Below are 16,147 nucleotides of genomic sequence, written 5' to 3'. Positions count from 1 at the left end.
CCAAAGGTTTGAAATTACTTATTATGTACTTTGAAGTTAATCTTTCCCAGAAAGGAATGACAATTCTAACAATCACATAGCAAGCTTTCAGAAAATAAATTCATTACAATATTGAGCTTTAGTCTCAAAATAAGAAAAGGCATATTGAGAAACTTGCAGGAAGAGATTAGAACACTAGAGGGTATCCTTGATTCAAAATTCATATGATAGCCAAGGGCTCGACAATTAGATTTGCACAGCATTTGTTTATCCACAATAGTAGAGCCCCTGTTAATGTCATGTGTGATGTACACTCCGGTCTCTTAATACAATAATTATACCAGCCCAAACAATTGGTTTAACATGTTGTTGCATTTTTTAAAAGTTGGTTTCGCACAACAAGGTGGTCTCATAGGAACCAGTAGCCCTGGTACCTTATCCCTATGGCTGCCCTTCCCAGTTTGCTAGCCCAAGGAACATAATGCCTACTCTAACTCAACACAGGTAGGAATCAAACCAGGACACTTGCTGCTTTGTAGTGTATAGTAATAAATTGCAAAGCTATTTAACACTTCTAAATGTATCTTTTATCAAACTCTAATAGTTCAAGAGTCATAATTTCATGCAATAAGAAAATTAAGCATATCCCAGACATATATAATAAATTATGTACAATTGGAATTCATTATTGCAAATTTTCATTATAATTAATATTTCCTTGCTGTCAGCCAAGGTACAGTTATAAATCCATTAAGTACAGCAAAGACAACTGTTTTCCATTGCACTGAGTTTATAATAATGAGGTTTGACTTTACTCATAGCTGTAGTTACCCCTATGATGTAATGTACATGGAATTGTGAGCACAATGCAAACTTTAATGTGACACCTGAAGAATTTTTTCCCTAGACCAACAAAAATAATAAACCAATATTCAAACTAAAAAGTTCCTACTTCTGTAGTCCAGAAGTGTTTTCCACTTTTTACAGTTTGCACTGGAGATTGGACTAAAGCAGCTGGCAGTAGAGGATCAATGGAAAATGGGAATTGTGTAGCTGACAGAGAAGTAATTGGAAAAATTGAAGATGTTACATTTGCAGCATTTGTCAGAATAGGGACCACAAAACCTGGAGAAGACAATTTATTTAAATGTTCAAGATGAACACCGCTGAGCATCGACTCCTTGCGATGATTATGTTCTGAAGGTGGAAAGCTGCGTGCGAAAGCATCAGGACTGAAATGAGATAGAGAGGTCAGCACAAACTGGTGAGGATATCCTGTACACAAGAGCTGATGGCCTTTCTCAGCAGTTACAACCTCTCTCTGTGATACACATGTATTTAAGTGTGACACCAGGCGAGCCTTCAAAGGATCAGAATGGTCTAATCCCTCGATCACACTGAGATATCTAGCGACTTCAGATAAGCATTCCCGAAATCCCAGAATCCCGTAATCCGTAGTTAATATCGGAGTCTCAAAATGACCTATTAATACAAAAGAGTAAATTTAGAAACTGTGCAAAACATCTTTCTGCAATAAAAGCAAGTATCAACAATATTTTAACCCTGAAACGTATAGAAAGGCAGGATGATTTAAAACTACAACTGTCAGTGACAAGTTGCTGAACTACACTCTACCACTGATTTTCCAGATTTATGCAGGGGACAGTAAAGATCAGGCATTTTAAGAGTACAGTCTCAATTTACATAGTGATGAAATAAGTCATCAATTACATCACCAGGTTCTGGGTATATCAATTGAGGAGAAGTCCCAGTTTGATTGTTACGATCAATAGCAATTAACTAGCCTGTAGATGTTCACTGTCAAAATTCACATATAGTAAAAACAATAATTGAAGTACTGGAGGGAGACTGACATTTATGAAATTGAAGCTTATACTGAATATCCACCTCAGGGATAATTTTGTGATTTCTCAGCAAAGAACCACACACAAGTTCACAGTTTATTTTCCTAATAGTTAAAGTAAAAAGACAGCAAACTGCACTACTATAACCAACATTGGAAAACAATAGGCCACATTCACAGCCAATGTTTCTGACCATTATGAACAAGAGATAGTTGTTGTCGTGATATGTCTCACAATCAGTTTAGCTGTACACATTTATGAGATATGCTCTGGTAACATCATTCTGTTGTGGCATATGGCCTGAAGGTATAAAGACATATTACTATCATACCTCAGATCACTTGAAGCATGACACTCTACTAGAACCATACTCCTCTGCTGGACTCAATGGGCTGAATAGTCTACTTCTACACTGTAGGGATCGTATGATTCTATCGTTCTTCTATTTTGTAAACTAATATTTTAATATTAGTCCAGAAACTTTCATGCCTGAGAATTTGAATGTTTGTACATAATAGTTGTAACATGTCTGTTGGATTCTTTAATACCACAATACACACACATCCATAAGACCATAAGACATAGGAGCAGAAATTAGGCCAAGCGCCCCATCGGGTCTGCTCAAACATTCAATCATGACTGATAGGTTTTTAATCATATTTTCCTGCTTTTCCCTGTAATCTTTGATCCCCTTGGCAATCAAGAACTCATCTATCTCTGTTTTAAATATACTCAAAGACCTGGCCTCCACAGCCTTCTGTAGTAATGAATTCTACAGAATCACCACTCTCTGGCTGATTAAATTTCTCCTTATCTCCGTTCTAAAGGGTCTTCCCTTTCATCTTAAGGCTGTGCCCTCAGGTCCTCATCTCTCCTGCCAGTGGAAACATCTTCCCAACATCCACTTTGTCCAAGCCATTGAGTATTCTGTAAGTTTCAGTTAAATTCCTCCTCAAACTTCTGAAGTCCATCAAGTATAGTCCCAGAGTCTTCAAATGTTCCTCATAATGTTAAGCCTTTCATTCCTGGGATCATTCTCGTGAATTACCGCTGGACGCACTCCAGGGCTAGTGCATTTTTCCTGAGATATGGGGCCCAAAATTGTTCAAAATACTCTAAATGTGGTCTAACTAGAACTTTATGTATCCCTGGTTTTATATTCTAGTCCTCTCGAAATGAATGACAATATCGCCTTTGCCTTCCTAACTACTGACTCAACCTGCAAGTTTACGTTAAGAGGAACCTGGATTAGCACTCCCAAGTCTCTTTGTACTTCAGATTGCTGAATTTTCACCCCATTTAGAAAATAATCCATGCCTCCGTTCTTCCTCCCAAAGCGCATGACCTCACATTTTCCCAAATTGTATTTCATTTACCACCCACTGTTATTTGCTACAAGAGATAACATAAACGTTGTCACATCTAATAAAATGTCCTGTTGGTGGCAAACCCATACCAAAGACCAAATCATACACTTAAGCCAAGAAGGATTTGAGCGTATTGCTGGAGTGAGAAATGTGCATAGCCTAAGGTGGTTAGAGAGAGTATCACAAGATTTATAACTGAACTGAAGAAAAAGAATATTGTGGAGGAAGAGAAAGCAGGAAAGGAACAAAAGATTCAAGGGAGGGAGAAGAAAGGTATGGCATAGAAGCCGGAACAAGGAGGGACACAGTAATGAATGCAGGAAGGATTAGCCACCTAACACAGCATGAGTAATATTTGCAAGGTGAAAACAGTATGGAAGTATGAGAATTGAGAAGGAATCAAGGGTGGATGTCAAGAAAATTGTAACAACAACTAGATCTTATATAATTGTTTTTTTGTTGGAATCTGATTGATAGTTTTCTGTCTAGTCATGAGTTGAATAGAGACAGGTGCACAGATTTGTCCATTGAAAATCACAAATCACAGACATACAACCTTCTAATTTTTAAAATGTTGTTATCTTTGCTTGACAATAACCTTCAGCAAAAATATGAAAGTTTTATTTCATGTTCTTAAACCCAACCATAAATTTGGCTGCTACTTTCATGAATATTATGTGCATCCCATTGATATCAAAGCACACAAGAAGACTACTCAGTCATTTATGCCTTTGTCATTGTCACTCTTCAACTGATCTAACCCCAGTCTCTTTGCCCCTCTGCCTTTTTCCTTTCTATTTTTCCTCTTTAAAAACTTTATGGATTCCCTTTTAAATGACGTTACTCTACATCAATTACCACTTCTAGTTAAGCATTCCATTTGCTAGTATCACTCTGTGTGAAACTATTTCTTCTAACTTTACCCTTCATTAGCTAAAGATAATGCTAAGTCTAAAACTTACTACTAATTATTTAACAACCAAAATAATCTTGCTCTGTTCACCTTTTAAAATCCTGAAGAGCCCTATTTGGTCCTCCACTAAAGTTAATGATCGTATGAATAATTAGGGAGACCTCCGCAATTCTTCATAACTATACTCTCCAACTCTTGAGAACATTCTTGCAAGTTTTTGGTGTGTCATTGCATAGTTAACAATGGAATGCTGCATTCTGGCCATTGCTGTGTCATGCTCGACAAGCTGAAATTCATATTTTTAAAGAATTTAAAGAAGAAAATCTAATTTCTCCCTACTTCAACTGTACATAAAATCTGGTCACGTGAGTAGCAAGCAATTTCACTCCATCCTATGCCCACATCCACTACGCTAAAAAAACCTAAATTGGAAATAACATTACCATGCCGGAAAAGTTCTTCACACTCAATTTACATTTTAAACTTACAATGGCCAATGTGAACAAGCAACAACCCACAAACAATTGAGCTGAATGACCAGTAATTTTTTTTTGGGTGATACTGGTTCAGGGAAAATGTTAACTTGCAGCCTGGAAGCACTTTTTGTTCTTCTACGCATTGTGCTGTGTGATCTTTAAACAGCAGAGTTATAGACATTGCCTGCCTGGTCTTTAGCAAGGCCTTTGGCAAGGTTCCACATCACAGATTAGTTAGTATAGTTGATCACATGGGATCCAGGGAGAGCTAGCTAATTGGATACAAAATTGGCTTGAAGCTGGGTGGCAGTGGGTGGTGATCGAGGTTTGCTGTTTGACCAGTCATGTGCAGCAAGAATCAGTGCTGGATCCACTGCTGATTGTCATTTTTATAAATAATTTGGGTGAGAATATAGGAGGCATGGTTAACATATTTGTAGTTGACACCAAAACTTGTGGTTTAGTGGACAGTGAAGAAGGTATCTTAGAGAACAACAAGTCCATGAATAGCTGGGCAAATGGGCTGAGAAGTGGCAGATTGAGTTTAATTTTGAGAAATGCAAAATGTTGATCATGAGAGGCATAGGTAAGGTGAATAGCCAAAATCTTTTCCCCTGGGGAGGCAAGTTCAAAAGGAGGGGGTATAGGTTTAAGGTGAGGGAGGAAAATTTTAAAAGGGACCTGAAGGGCAACTTTTTCATACAGAGGGTGGTGCGTACATGAAATGAACTGCCAGAGGAAGTGGTAGAGATTGGTACAATTACAACACTTAAAAGACATTTGGGTAGGTGTGTGAATAGGAAATGTCTAGAGGGATATGGTCCAAATGCAGGCACATGGGACTAGTTCAGTTTACGAAACCCTAGACAGGGTGGATGAGATGAACCAAACAGTTTCTGAGATTATTAATGCCATGACTTTATCTACCAGAGTCAACAGATCAGCCAGACAGGACCTCAGTTAATTGTGTACCGCAATCATGATTATAACAGGAAAGACAGAGAGCTGAAAGTAATTATTTTTACTATCTCCTCTCCTGTCCATTACGAGGGTTGATTTTTAATGTTCTTTTGTTTGTTTTACCTTTTTAAAAATCGGCAATGGTGCTTTCCTAAGCTATATTTGTGAACTCCAATTTAAAACTGACAAAATCAAATTAGGGTTTAATACTGCATTCAAAACCAGGAGGAATGGTATGCGACATACATTCACATGCACACAAACACATGCGTTCAAGAATGAGGGAAGTTACAAATTACAAATCACTTAAAATCAAAGATCTCAGAATTAGTTCACATCAATTAGAGTGTCCAATAAGTCAAAGTGCAATTCAGGTTCTTTCAGTTAGCTGTACAAAGATGCCACATGCTGGCAAATGGGAATGCATCAGATTATGCCACCTGATTGGCGCAGATAAGTCAGACCAAAGGTCTGTTTCCGTGCTGTATGATTCTATGACTCCAAGTCAAATTCATAGAAGCTCAGGCACAGCTGAATTGCTAATGAAAGTTTGGTAGATGTAAGCTGGGAACTGGTTCACTCCACAGCAAAAAAAAATTCCTTTTCACGAATCAGACTTTCGAGAGAGACTAAGATCAGAGGCATGTGTTCAGCTAAACCTGGACCTGCTCACTCTTCGGGTGTTACAAGCAGACTGATGAAAGAAGTCAAAAACTACATAACTAACAGTGATTTCCAGTTCTTTTAGTCATGTGACTAGATTTGGCATTTAGTCATCCGGCTGCCAGGGTAGGACTTGATGTCATGACAAAAACCTAACAGGTATCTGTGGAGTTATTTCGGTCAGGTCAAATCAGACAGTGGTGTTCAGAACTGACTGAAGCAGGTATCTCATCAAGTAGCCTTTTGTGCTGCCTTGGCTGAAAAGTTCAAGCAGCACATGCAAAGTCACATTTCAAGAGATGATGAGTTCACCTCTGCAGAGGACACTGAGAGTCAGCAGAGGGATACAGATAGATTAAGTGAGTGGGCAAGGGTTTGGCAGATGGAGTACAATGTTGGTAAATGTGAAGTCATCAATTTTCGTAGGAATAATAATAAAGTAGACTATAATTTAAATGGTAAAAAAACTCCAGCACGCTGCTGTGCAGAGGGAGTTGGATGCCCAGGTGCATGAATCACAAAATGTTGGTTTGCAGGTTCAGCAAGTAATTAAGATGGCAAATGGAATATTGTCCTTCATCGCTAGAGTTTAAAAATAGCAAGGTTATGTGGCAGCTGTACAGGGTGCTGGTGAGGCCATATCTAGAGTACTGTAGACAATTTTGGTCTCCTTACTTGAGAAAGGATGTACTGGCATTGGAGGGAGGGTAGAGGAGGTTCACTAGTTTGATTCTGGAGTTGAGAGAAATGGCTTATGAGGAGAGATTGAGTTGACTGGTGCTATATTCATTGGAATTTAGAAAGGTGACAGGGGATCTTATAGAAACATATGAAATTATGAAGGGCATAAATAAGATCAAAGCAGGGAGGTTATTTCCACTGTGGTTGAAACCAGGACTAGGGAGCATAACCTCAAAATAAGAGAGAGCAGATTTAGTACCAAGCTGAGGAGGAATCCCTTCACCAAAAGGATTGTGAATGTGTGGAATTCCCTGCCCAGTGAAGCAGAAGTTACCTCATTGAATGTTTTTAAGGCAAAGATAGATAAATTTTTGAACAGTAAAGGAATTATGGGTTATGTGAGCAGGCAGGTAAATGGAGCTGAGTCCATGAAAAGATCAGCCATGATCTTATTGAATGGTGGAGCAGACCAGAGGGGCCAGATAGCCTAATCCTGCTCCTAGTTCTTGTTTCTTATATCTTAGTAATCACTGGAAATATCTAGAAAAAGTCAACTTGCCCATTGAGTACTTGATAACAACCATTCTAAAAGCTAACAAGAATTCATTAAAAAAAACTGAACCTGGGTCTCCTGGCCTAGAGTGGGGAGACACTACCTCTGTGCCACAAGTGCCCCTAAGTTAATGTTAAGACAATTTAACATTCAAATCAGCTAAAGTCAGTTCAGGTCAGTCTGAATTCTAGTCAGAAGGTAAGGCTTGATTTTTACGTAGCGACATATAGAATATGTCAGAGTCTGAAACGATATATGATAAATTCCCAATTAGTGAGTGATGCCAAACCGTTATGTACTATCCACAAGTCACTAGATAACAATTCGGGGTTTTCTGCTTCACAGTCCACGGGTGCTGAAATCAATTGTAACAATGATCAAATAACTCAGCTCAGAACAGGAAATGATCCTGTGATAACTTGTATTATAACATTTCATTGTTTTATTTTCATTGACAATGTCGACTGGATTTGTCCTTTCAGTTGGCAGCGATCATGGGTTTGGAAGGTGTTACTAAAACAGCCTTGCTGAATTGTTACAATGCAATTACTATCATACATCATGTCTACCTACTCCTATATTGTGCACCAGTTTGGACTGGTGGATGGACTGATCAAACAAACTTCTTTGTCTATCTAAGATAGTATCTAAGTAGATGGTATCAAGCTTGATTTGTTGGGACTGCACTTATCCAGTCAAGTGGAAAGTATTCAATCGTACTTCTGACTTCTGCTTTATTGACAATGGACAGGCTTTGGGAGTCAGGAGGTGAGTAACTCACCACAGCTTTCCCAGCCTCTAACCTGTAATATAGCACAGTATTTATGTAGATAGTCCAATTCAGCCAGCAGTCTCAGACTAAAGTGGTAACTGCAACATGAGTTACAACCAGCAGTGCCCTGTTTATGCTGCTTCCATCTCATTACTGATGACCAAGAATGAACTTTTGTGCTGGCAGTTAGCTGGTTTGAATGTTTCCTGCTTTCTATGGTAAGTTTTCACATCATCTGTCACAAAAGTGTTGCCAACTCTCATGAATGGGCTTGTCAATATTTTGCTATTTGACAGTTAATACACATTTTACTGAGTAAGACTTAAAATCTGAGATACAAGATCAATATACCTACAGGTAGTATTATTATTGTTTTACTTGTTTTGTACATGCATAGGGATTCCATGCAAGCTGCACAATTAACTGCCAAATCTTAACACAGAAATGATAATCAAATAACTGTGTGTGATATCTTTTCATGGATTTTGTCTCTTATTCGGAAAACTTACTCAGCTAAAAGTCCAAGACTAAAATGTTAACTGCAACATTACTTACAACCTGGCAGTGCCCTGCTTATGCTGCTTGGTTCGGAAAGTATTTTCTGTTTGTAGGAATATGTACAGATCCCTCATCCAGTAATTTGTATTTAAAGCCTGGAAACCTACCACAAATGAAGCATAATCTGTCATCTCTGTGGAAAGAGATTTCTACTTTTTCTGTTCCTGGAATGTGGTTGTCACTGGCTAGACCAGCATTTTTTGTCCATCCCTACGTCTCTTGAGAAAGCTATGAGAAAGTGTTAGGAAGGGAGGTATAGGATTTGTATCCAGCGACAATGAAGGAGTGACGATATAGTTCTAAGTCAGAATGGTGTGTGGCTCAGAGGGCAATCTACACAAAGTTACGTTCCCATACATCCACATCCTTTAACCCTTTAGGTGGTAGTGACCAAGAGTTTGAAAGGCATTGAAGGAATTTTGCTGCAGTTTATCTTGTAGATAGTACACATTGTGTCAGTGGTGAGTAGAGTCAATGTTGAAGGAGGTGGATGTTGTGCCAATCAAGCAGACCACTTTGTCCTGGATGGCATCCAAATTCTTCAGTATCGTTCATCCTGGAAAGGGGGGGGGAGGGGCATTCCAACACTTTGTGCCTTGCAGACAGTCAACAGATTTTGGGAATGAAGGAGTTGAGTTACTCATCACTAATTCCCAGTCTCTGACCTGGTTGTGTAGCAACATTATGCGGTAGGATTGGTTATATTTCTGGTCAACAGTAGCCCATATTAATACTGGGGATTTGAAGAATAATATGCTTATGAATAAAATTCGAACTTTGCATGCTTAAATGATTGTGAGATTCTGGACAGTGAGTAACTTACACATGTAGCTGCAATACATACACATCTCCTTGATCTTTTATGCCCATTCATTAAACACTACACCCAAATGATGGTCCACCATAATTTGGAACTCTGATTGTCCTCCAATTCACAGAATCGCAGAATTCTTATGGCACAAAAAGGAAGCCATTCAGCTCATTGTGCCTGGTTGTCGTGCTTATTTCATTCCATATCTCTGCAATGTGTTTCTATCGAAATAACCATCCAATAGCCTCTTGAATTCCTCGATGTAACCACATTCCCAGAGAGTGCATTCCATGCCCTAAGCATATGCTATGGGAAAAAGTCTTTCTTACATCTCCCTTGCTTCATAGGGACCTCACTTTAAATCCATCCCTTCTCTTTTTTTTCTTTTACAAACAGATTGTGCTTCTTTAAAGGGAGACAGAGGGTTCTCTACATTAGGACCATTTTATTAGGTCTAAGAAGAAACAAAGCTATTTTGCTTATTATTTCATTGCAATTTTTTAGTTCATAAAATCTTTTTACCCTCTGGTCTTTGCATTTTCTGTTTTCATTAATATATTTTAATGAATCAGGATGAGTCACTTCAAAAAGGAAGTTCCAACATCACAAACATGCTGTGCTTTTTGTGCATAAAAGAAAGTGAAAAGGGATGAAAATTCAGTTTCAAAATTCAAAGAAAAAAATATTAAATGTTTCCTGGGGCAGAACTGCTTATGTTGATTGAAGCACATTTTATGTTTGGGCATATTTAAATGAGATTGGAATACTTCAATGTAATGCGAAATCAACAAAAGGGTTGCAACATTAGACATATTTTGTCTCGTGTTGAAGTCCTTTCACTGTGAAAACTAAGCTTTTGGATATTGTGGACTGAATATTTACAATCTCTGAAACTTTCATTCAATTCCAGATGAATTTTTAAAAAGCACCACATTAATCCAGGTTTACCACTGGGTTTCTGTGAAACTCAAGCAACGTGAATTTTGCTTTCTGTCCAATATTCACACCGCTGGGCCTGGGGTCCACTTGGGTCGTAATTCCAGGGTATAATTTTGCATGGCAAGGAGCCAGACAATAAGATCAGCAGGAAGGCACCAGTGATCATCTATTGCGTCTAAGAGAGTTGCCCAAGAATCTCTGTGGCATGACTTTCAGTTTCAATTTGGTGTCAAGTCAAGGGGATCTCCATGCATCTTGCAACGCTGATGCCATCAAGCTGGATAAATACCAACTACATTAAAATATTCTCACTGGCATCAAACAGGACTTCAAATGCACTGACTTTTTTTCTCCCCATTTACATTTTCCCAAGAGAAAAATATCTTTATGCTTAAGTTTGGTGCTGGAATATCAAATGCAATTCTTAAAAAGTATTTTAAAAATATTAATTTTAACATAATGGAAATATTGTTTTTTCACAAATAGAAAAGAATAGCATTCAAGGGCTAACTTTTGAAATTGTTTAGCAACAGTTATGGGATTTTGCATTCAAATTAAAAGTATAGTTGCGTTTCATTCAATGAGGTGTTAATTTTCCAAGCCGTTTTAACAGAGTTTAAAAGTATGAAAGCAAGTTCTGTCCAGTGAAATGATTTCGAAGTGGTTGCTGTCATGTGGTGGGTGGTATCTCTTCGTGAACCACAGAAGCACTGAAAACTTCTGGACACCTGGAGAATTTGCTGTCAGTTTTAACACAGCAAAGAAAGGCGAGCAATGGCTCAGTGATATTATCACTGGAGTATTAATCCAGAGATCCAGTTAATGTCCTGGTGACCTTGGGTTCAAAAAATTGAATAATAATCTGGGAAATAAGAGTCTAGTAACCACCGTTAAAACCGTTGTTGATTGTCACACGAAAACCCCACTGGCTCATTAATTCCTTTCGGGAAGGCAATCTGCCATCTTTACCTGGTCTAGACTATATGTGACTGTAGATACTGGGCAATTAGGATGAAAATAAATATTCACGAACGAATAAATGACCAAATGAATGGTTTCGCCAGCAAGGTTGGGGGGGGGGGGGAAGAAACTCCACAACACTGCAATGTGACTGCAGATTAAAATAAGGACTCAAGGTCTGTATATCTTTTTGCACTAAATGCACTTGCTGCCTCGCCGATTTAACTCATGTCTGGAGCAAAACCTCACAAAATGCCTATAACAAAACGCCATAATTTTAGAGACTATGAGGATTAACAAAATTCTCATTGAAGGACAAATATCACATCGGATCCTCTATCTTTAAGGAACAAATTTCATTGTACAAAAACACTGAACGTTACGCTCACCCTTTCCGCCACTTGTGTGCAGCACTTTCAGATGATCAACTGTCATCTGCAGAATTTCAGCTTTTTCCAGTTTTGTTGACCCCTGAAAAATGAGCGAGTACATTTTGGACGTTAGACGAACCAATGCGCACACATTATCTTGTGCAGTCAGATTTTTACAGAAATAGCTGCTCAGAAACTGTTAAATTTGTCCGGCTCCCCCACCCCGCAACACTCAGTAACAGGATCTGCATTGAGTGGTGAACTCTGTGTACAATCAGGTTAGATCCTCCTACTTGTTTCTCCCAGGCACTGGGAACTAGTCGGCGAAGTTCAGACAGACTGTTGTTAATCCGATCTCTGCGCCGTTTCTCAACAATCTACAAATAAAGGAAAGATCAACTTTAGGCTATTTTACAATAGAGTTATAATTCTCGACAATGCAGCCAGAATGCGAAAAACAAAAGTTTTACAAGAAGATTGGAAACGTACTCCGCGTCTTTTCTTTCTGGCTTGGCTCTGCGACAAAGTCGATGGTAACACGGGTTCTTTCATATTCCTATTTAAAATAAGATTGCCATTAATACTTCTCTTCAGCCTGATTGTTCAATCATTTTAATCTCGAGGCATTTCATTAACTGTTAAGAAAACGAAATTATAAATCAGGTTAATGAAGAATTCATTGACTTATGCTCTTCAACGTCCAATTCGCTGTCCGAGGGGCTCAATAGCAAAGATCTCTTCATAGTTTAACAGCTCGCTTTCTTATACAAAGCCCTTCTGCTCTGAGAACTGTCTCGGCGAAAAACGCGGTTACAAATCCAGGCAGCTTTCCCACGGTATCAGTTTATCAGCCAGACAGCAGGTCTCAACCCTCCTGAGAACCTCTTTGATTGACAGCACAGCCAGCCCGGGTTTTGTTTCCTCATCCCTGGTTGGCAGAACGGAGCTCCCTCCTTCTGATGGGTTTTGCAGTTGGTCTTTGGTGATCACTGATGACTTGCAACAACCACTTTCCACATGGAGCCAGTACTGTGGTCCCCTCAGTAAGGTCCTCTTAATCTCAAAACACTTGAGGTCAACTGTGCCTTTCTCCAGCTGCCAGTAGCAACGTCAACACAGAATCCCTTTGTGATCAAACAACAGGCATTGGGAGAGCACATTTGGTATCTTCAATAACTTGTGGATGAGCCCTGATATCTCCCCACCTCCCACCACCAAACCATCATCTCACAGACCATCCAGGACCTCATCACCTCAGGGGATCTCCCATCCACCGCCTCCAACCTCATAGTCCCACAACCCCGCACCGCCCGTTTCTACCTCCTGCCCAAAATCCACAAACCTGCCTGCCCCGGCCGACCCATTGTCTCAGCCTGCTCCTGCCCCACCGAACTCATCTCCCAATACCTCGACACGGTCCTGTCCCCTTTAGTCCAAGAACTCCCCACCTACGTTCGGGACACCACCCACGCCCTCCACCTCCTCCAGGATTTTCGCTTCCCCGGTCCCCAACGCCTTATTTTCACTATGGACATCCAGTCCCTGTACAACTCCATCCCCCATCACGAAGGACTCAAAGCCCTCCGCTTCTTCCTTTCCCGCCGCACTAACCAGTACCCTTCCACTGACACCCTCCTTCGACTGACTGAACTGGTCCTCACCCTGAATAACTTCTCTTTTCAATCCTCCCACTTCCTCCAAACTAAAGGAGTTGCCATGGGCACCCGCATGGGCCCCAGCTATGCCTGCCTCTTTGTAGGATATGTGGAACAGTCCATCTTCCGCAACTACACTGGCACCACCCCCCACCTTTTCCTCCGCTACATCGATGACTGTATCGGCGCTGCCTCGTGCTCCCACGAGGAGGTTGAACAGTTCATCAACTTTACTAACACCTTCCATCCCGACCTGAAATTCACCTGGACTGTCTCAGACTCCTCCCTCCCCTTCCTAGACCTTTCCATTTCTATCTCGGGCGACCGACTCAACACAGACATCTATTATAAACCGACTGACTCCCACAGCTACCTGGACTACACCTCCTCCCACCCTGCCCCCTGTAAAAACGCCATCCCATATTCCCAATTCCTTCGTCTCCGCCGCATCTGCTCCCAGGAGGACCAATTCCAACACCGCACAACCCAGATGGCCTCCTTCTTCAAGGACCGCAGATTCCCCCCAGACGTGATCGACGATGCCCTCCACCGCATCTCCTCCACTTCCCGCTCCTCCGCCCTTGAGCCCCGCTCCTCCAACCGCCACCAAGACAGAACCCCACTGGTTCTCACCTACCACCCCACCAACCTGCGCATACAACGTATTATCCGCCGCCATTTCCGCCACCTCCAAACGGACCCCACCACCAAGGATATATTTCCCTCCCCTCCCCTATCAGCGTTCCGCAAGGACCACTCCCTTCGTGACTCCCTTGTCAGATCCACACCCCCCACCAACCCAACCTCCACCCCCGGCACCTTCCCCTGCAACCGCAGGAAATGTAAAACTTGCGCCCACACCTCCACACTCACTTCCCTCCAAGGCCCCAAGGGATCCTTCCATATCCGCCACAAGTTCACCTGTACCTCCACACACATCATCTATTGCATCCGCTGCACCCGATGTGGCCTCCTCTATATTGGTGAGACAGGCCGCTTACTTGCGGAACGCTTCAGAGAACACCTCTGGGCCGCCCGAACCAACCAACCCAATCACCCCGTGGCTCAACACTTTAACTCCCCCTCCCACTCCACCGAGGACATGCAGGTCCTTGGACTCCTCCACCGGCAGAACACAACTACACGACGGCTGGAGGAGGAGCGCCTCATCTTCCGCCTGGGAACCCTCCAACCACAAGGTATGAATTCAGATTTCTCCAGCTTCCTCATTTCCCCTCCCCCCACCTTGTCTCAGTCGGTTCCCTCAACTCAGCACCGCCCTCCTAACCTGCAATCCTCTTCCTGACCTCTCCGCCCCCACCCCACTCCGGCCTATCACCCTCACCTTGACCTCCTTCCACCTATCCCACCTCCATCGCCCCTCCCCCTAGTCCCTCCTCCCTACCTTTTATCTCAGCCGGCTTGGCTCTCTCTCTCTTATTCCTGATGAAGGGCTTATGCTCGAAACGTCGAATTCTCTATTCCTGAGATGCTGCCTAACCTGCTGTGCTTTGACCAGCAACACATTTGCAGCCCTGATATCTCCTTCCACTTTCACATTCAATGGAGTGGCCCTCCATTCACAATTTGATTTTCAGAATAACTGTTACAATGAAATCACAATCAGTCAAAATTGGATAAACTGAACTTCTCATTGTGTGGAAAGGTCAGCCATTCCTGGTAGCAGAATAGGAAGTCAGACAGACAGATGCCAATAAAAAATATTGACTGGTAACTCCAGATTAACTGAACCCACCTGTCATGTCACCATGCCACGAATCAGATTAGAGTTAGAACCACTATAGATAAAATCATGGCAAGCCACCAATCAACATGGAGACCAAAAAGGAAAAGGCAGGAAAATCTCCGCAGGTCTGGCAGCATCTGTAAGGAGAGAAAAGAGCTGATGTTTCGAGTTTAACTGACCCTTTGTCAAAGAATAAATTTGCTTTTATTCAACATGGAGATCTCTCTGTGAATCCTTGCAAGTATGGCTATATTGGTGGGAAAGCTAATCAGACTCCTGTTGGTTGGAGACAAAGAGAAATGGATATTTCTAATGGAAAAACATAGAATGAAGCAAAATGATGAGGTCAGGCCATTGTCCAATGTGAATTAATTGAGGAATAATAATAGTTGTATATATTTACTCTGTCACTCTTTTTATTTTCTTTTTTATACAGGACATAATTGCAGAGAAACCAAGTAGCATAGGCATCACCTTGGTTATCTTGAAGCAATGCTCAACACATATTTGTGTGCAGGCCTTGTGTGATACAACTTAGTGCAATTTTATGTACGTGTATATATTAAGGTGCATGTAGCAATACCAGCAGCGTGTTAAACATCAAACCAAGCAGAAATAATCCTAAAGATCGAATGAATGTCTTACAATCTTATTCAGCAATCTGACATGCAATACAAACAGGCCCAACAGCCCAAATCAATGCAAGAGGTAAAAATATAGTATTTAAATTTGTATTTAGAATTTTGCTCCTTATCTGTTTTGCCTCGTTATAACATTGCATAATAAATGTAATAGGAATTGTAAAACACCTATGCATTTTGCAGTTTCCCATCGAATCCATTCTGTGGTGGTCGACAAGAACCTACTTATCTGACTC

General features: G+C 40.9%; 1 protein-coding gene across 1 annotated transcript; it reads right to left on the bottom strand.

The window, feature by feature from the left end:
- Window positions 1–700: 700 nt before the first annotated feature.
- LOC132822753 (hairy/enhancer-of-split related with YRPW motif protein 1-like) lies at window positions 701–12,727 on the bottom strand. Its single transcript, XM_060836054.1, has 5 exons — window positions 12,553–12,727; window positions 12,358–12,424; window positions 12,162–12,245; window positions 11,887–11,968; window positions 701–1,461 (listed from the first exon to the last, which is right to left on the bottom strand). Exons 1-5 carry the CDS (start codon window positions 12,609–12,611, stop codon window positions 917–919), a joined length of 837 nt encoding a protein of 278 aa, XP_060692037.1. The 5' UTR covers window positions 12,612–12,727; the 3' UTR covers window positions 701–916.
- Between the last annotated feature and the right edge of the window lie 3,420 nt (window positions 12,728–16,147).

The sequence above is a fragment of the Hemiscyllium ocellatum genome, chromosome 15 (assembly GCF_020745735.1).
Source record: "Hemiscyllium ocellatum isolate sHemOce1 chromosome 15, sHemOce1.pat.X.cur, whole genome shotgun sequence".
Lineage (NCBI taxonomy): Eukaryota > Metazoa > Chordata > Chondrichthyes > Orectolobiformes > Hemiscylliidae > Hemiscyllium > Hemiscyllium ocellatum.
This window is presented reverse-complemented; position numbering and strand designations above follow the sequence as displayed.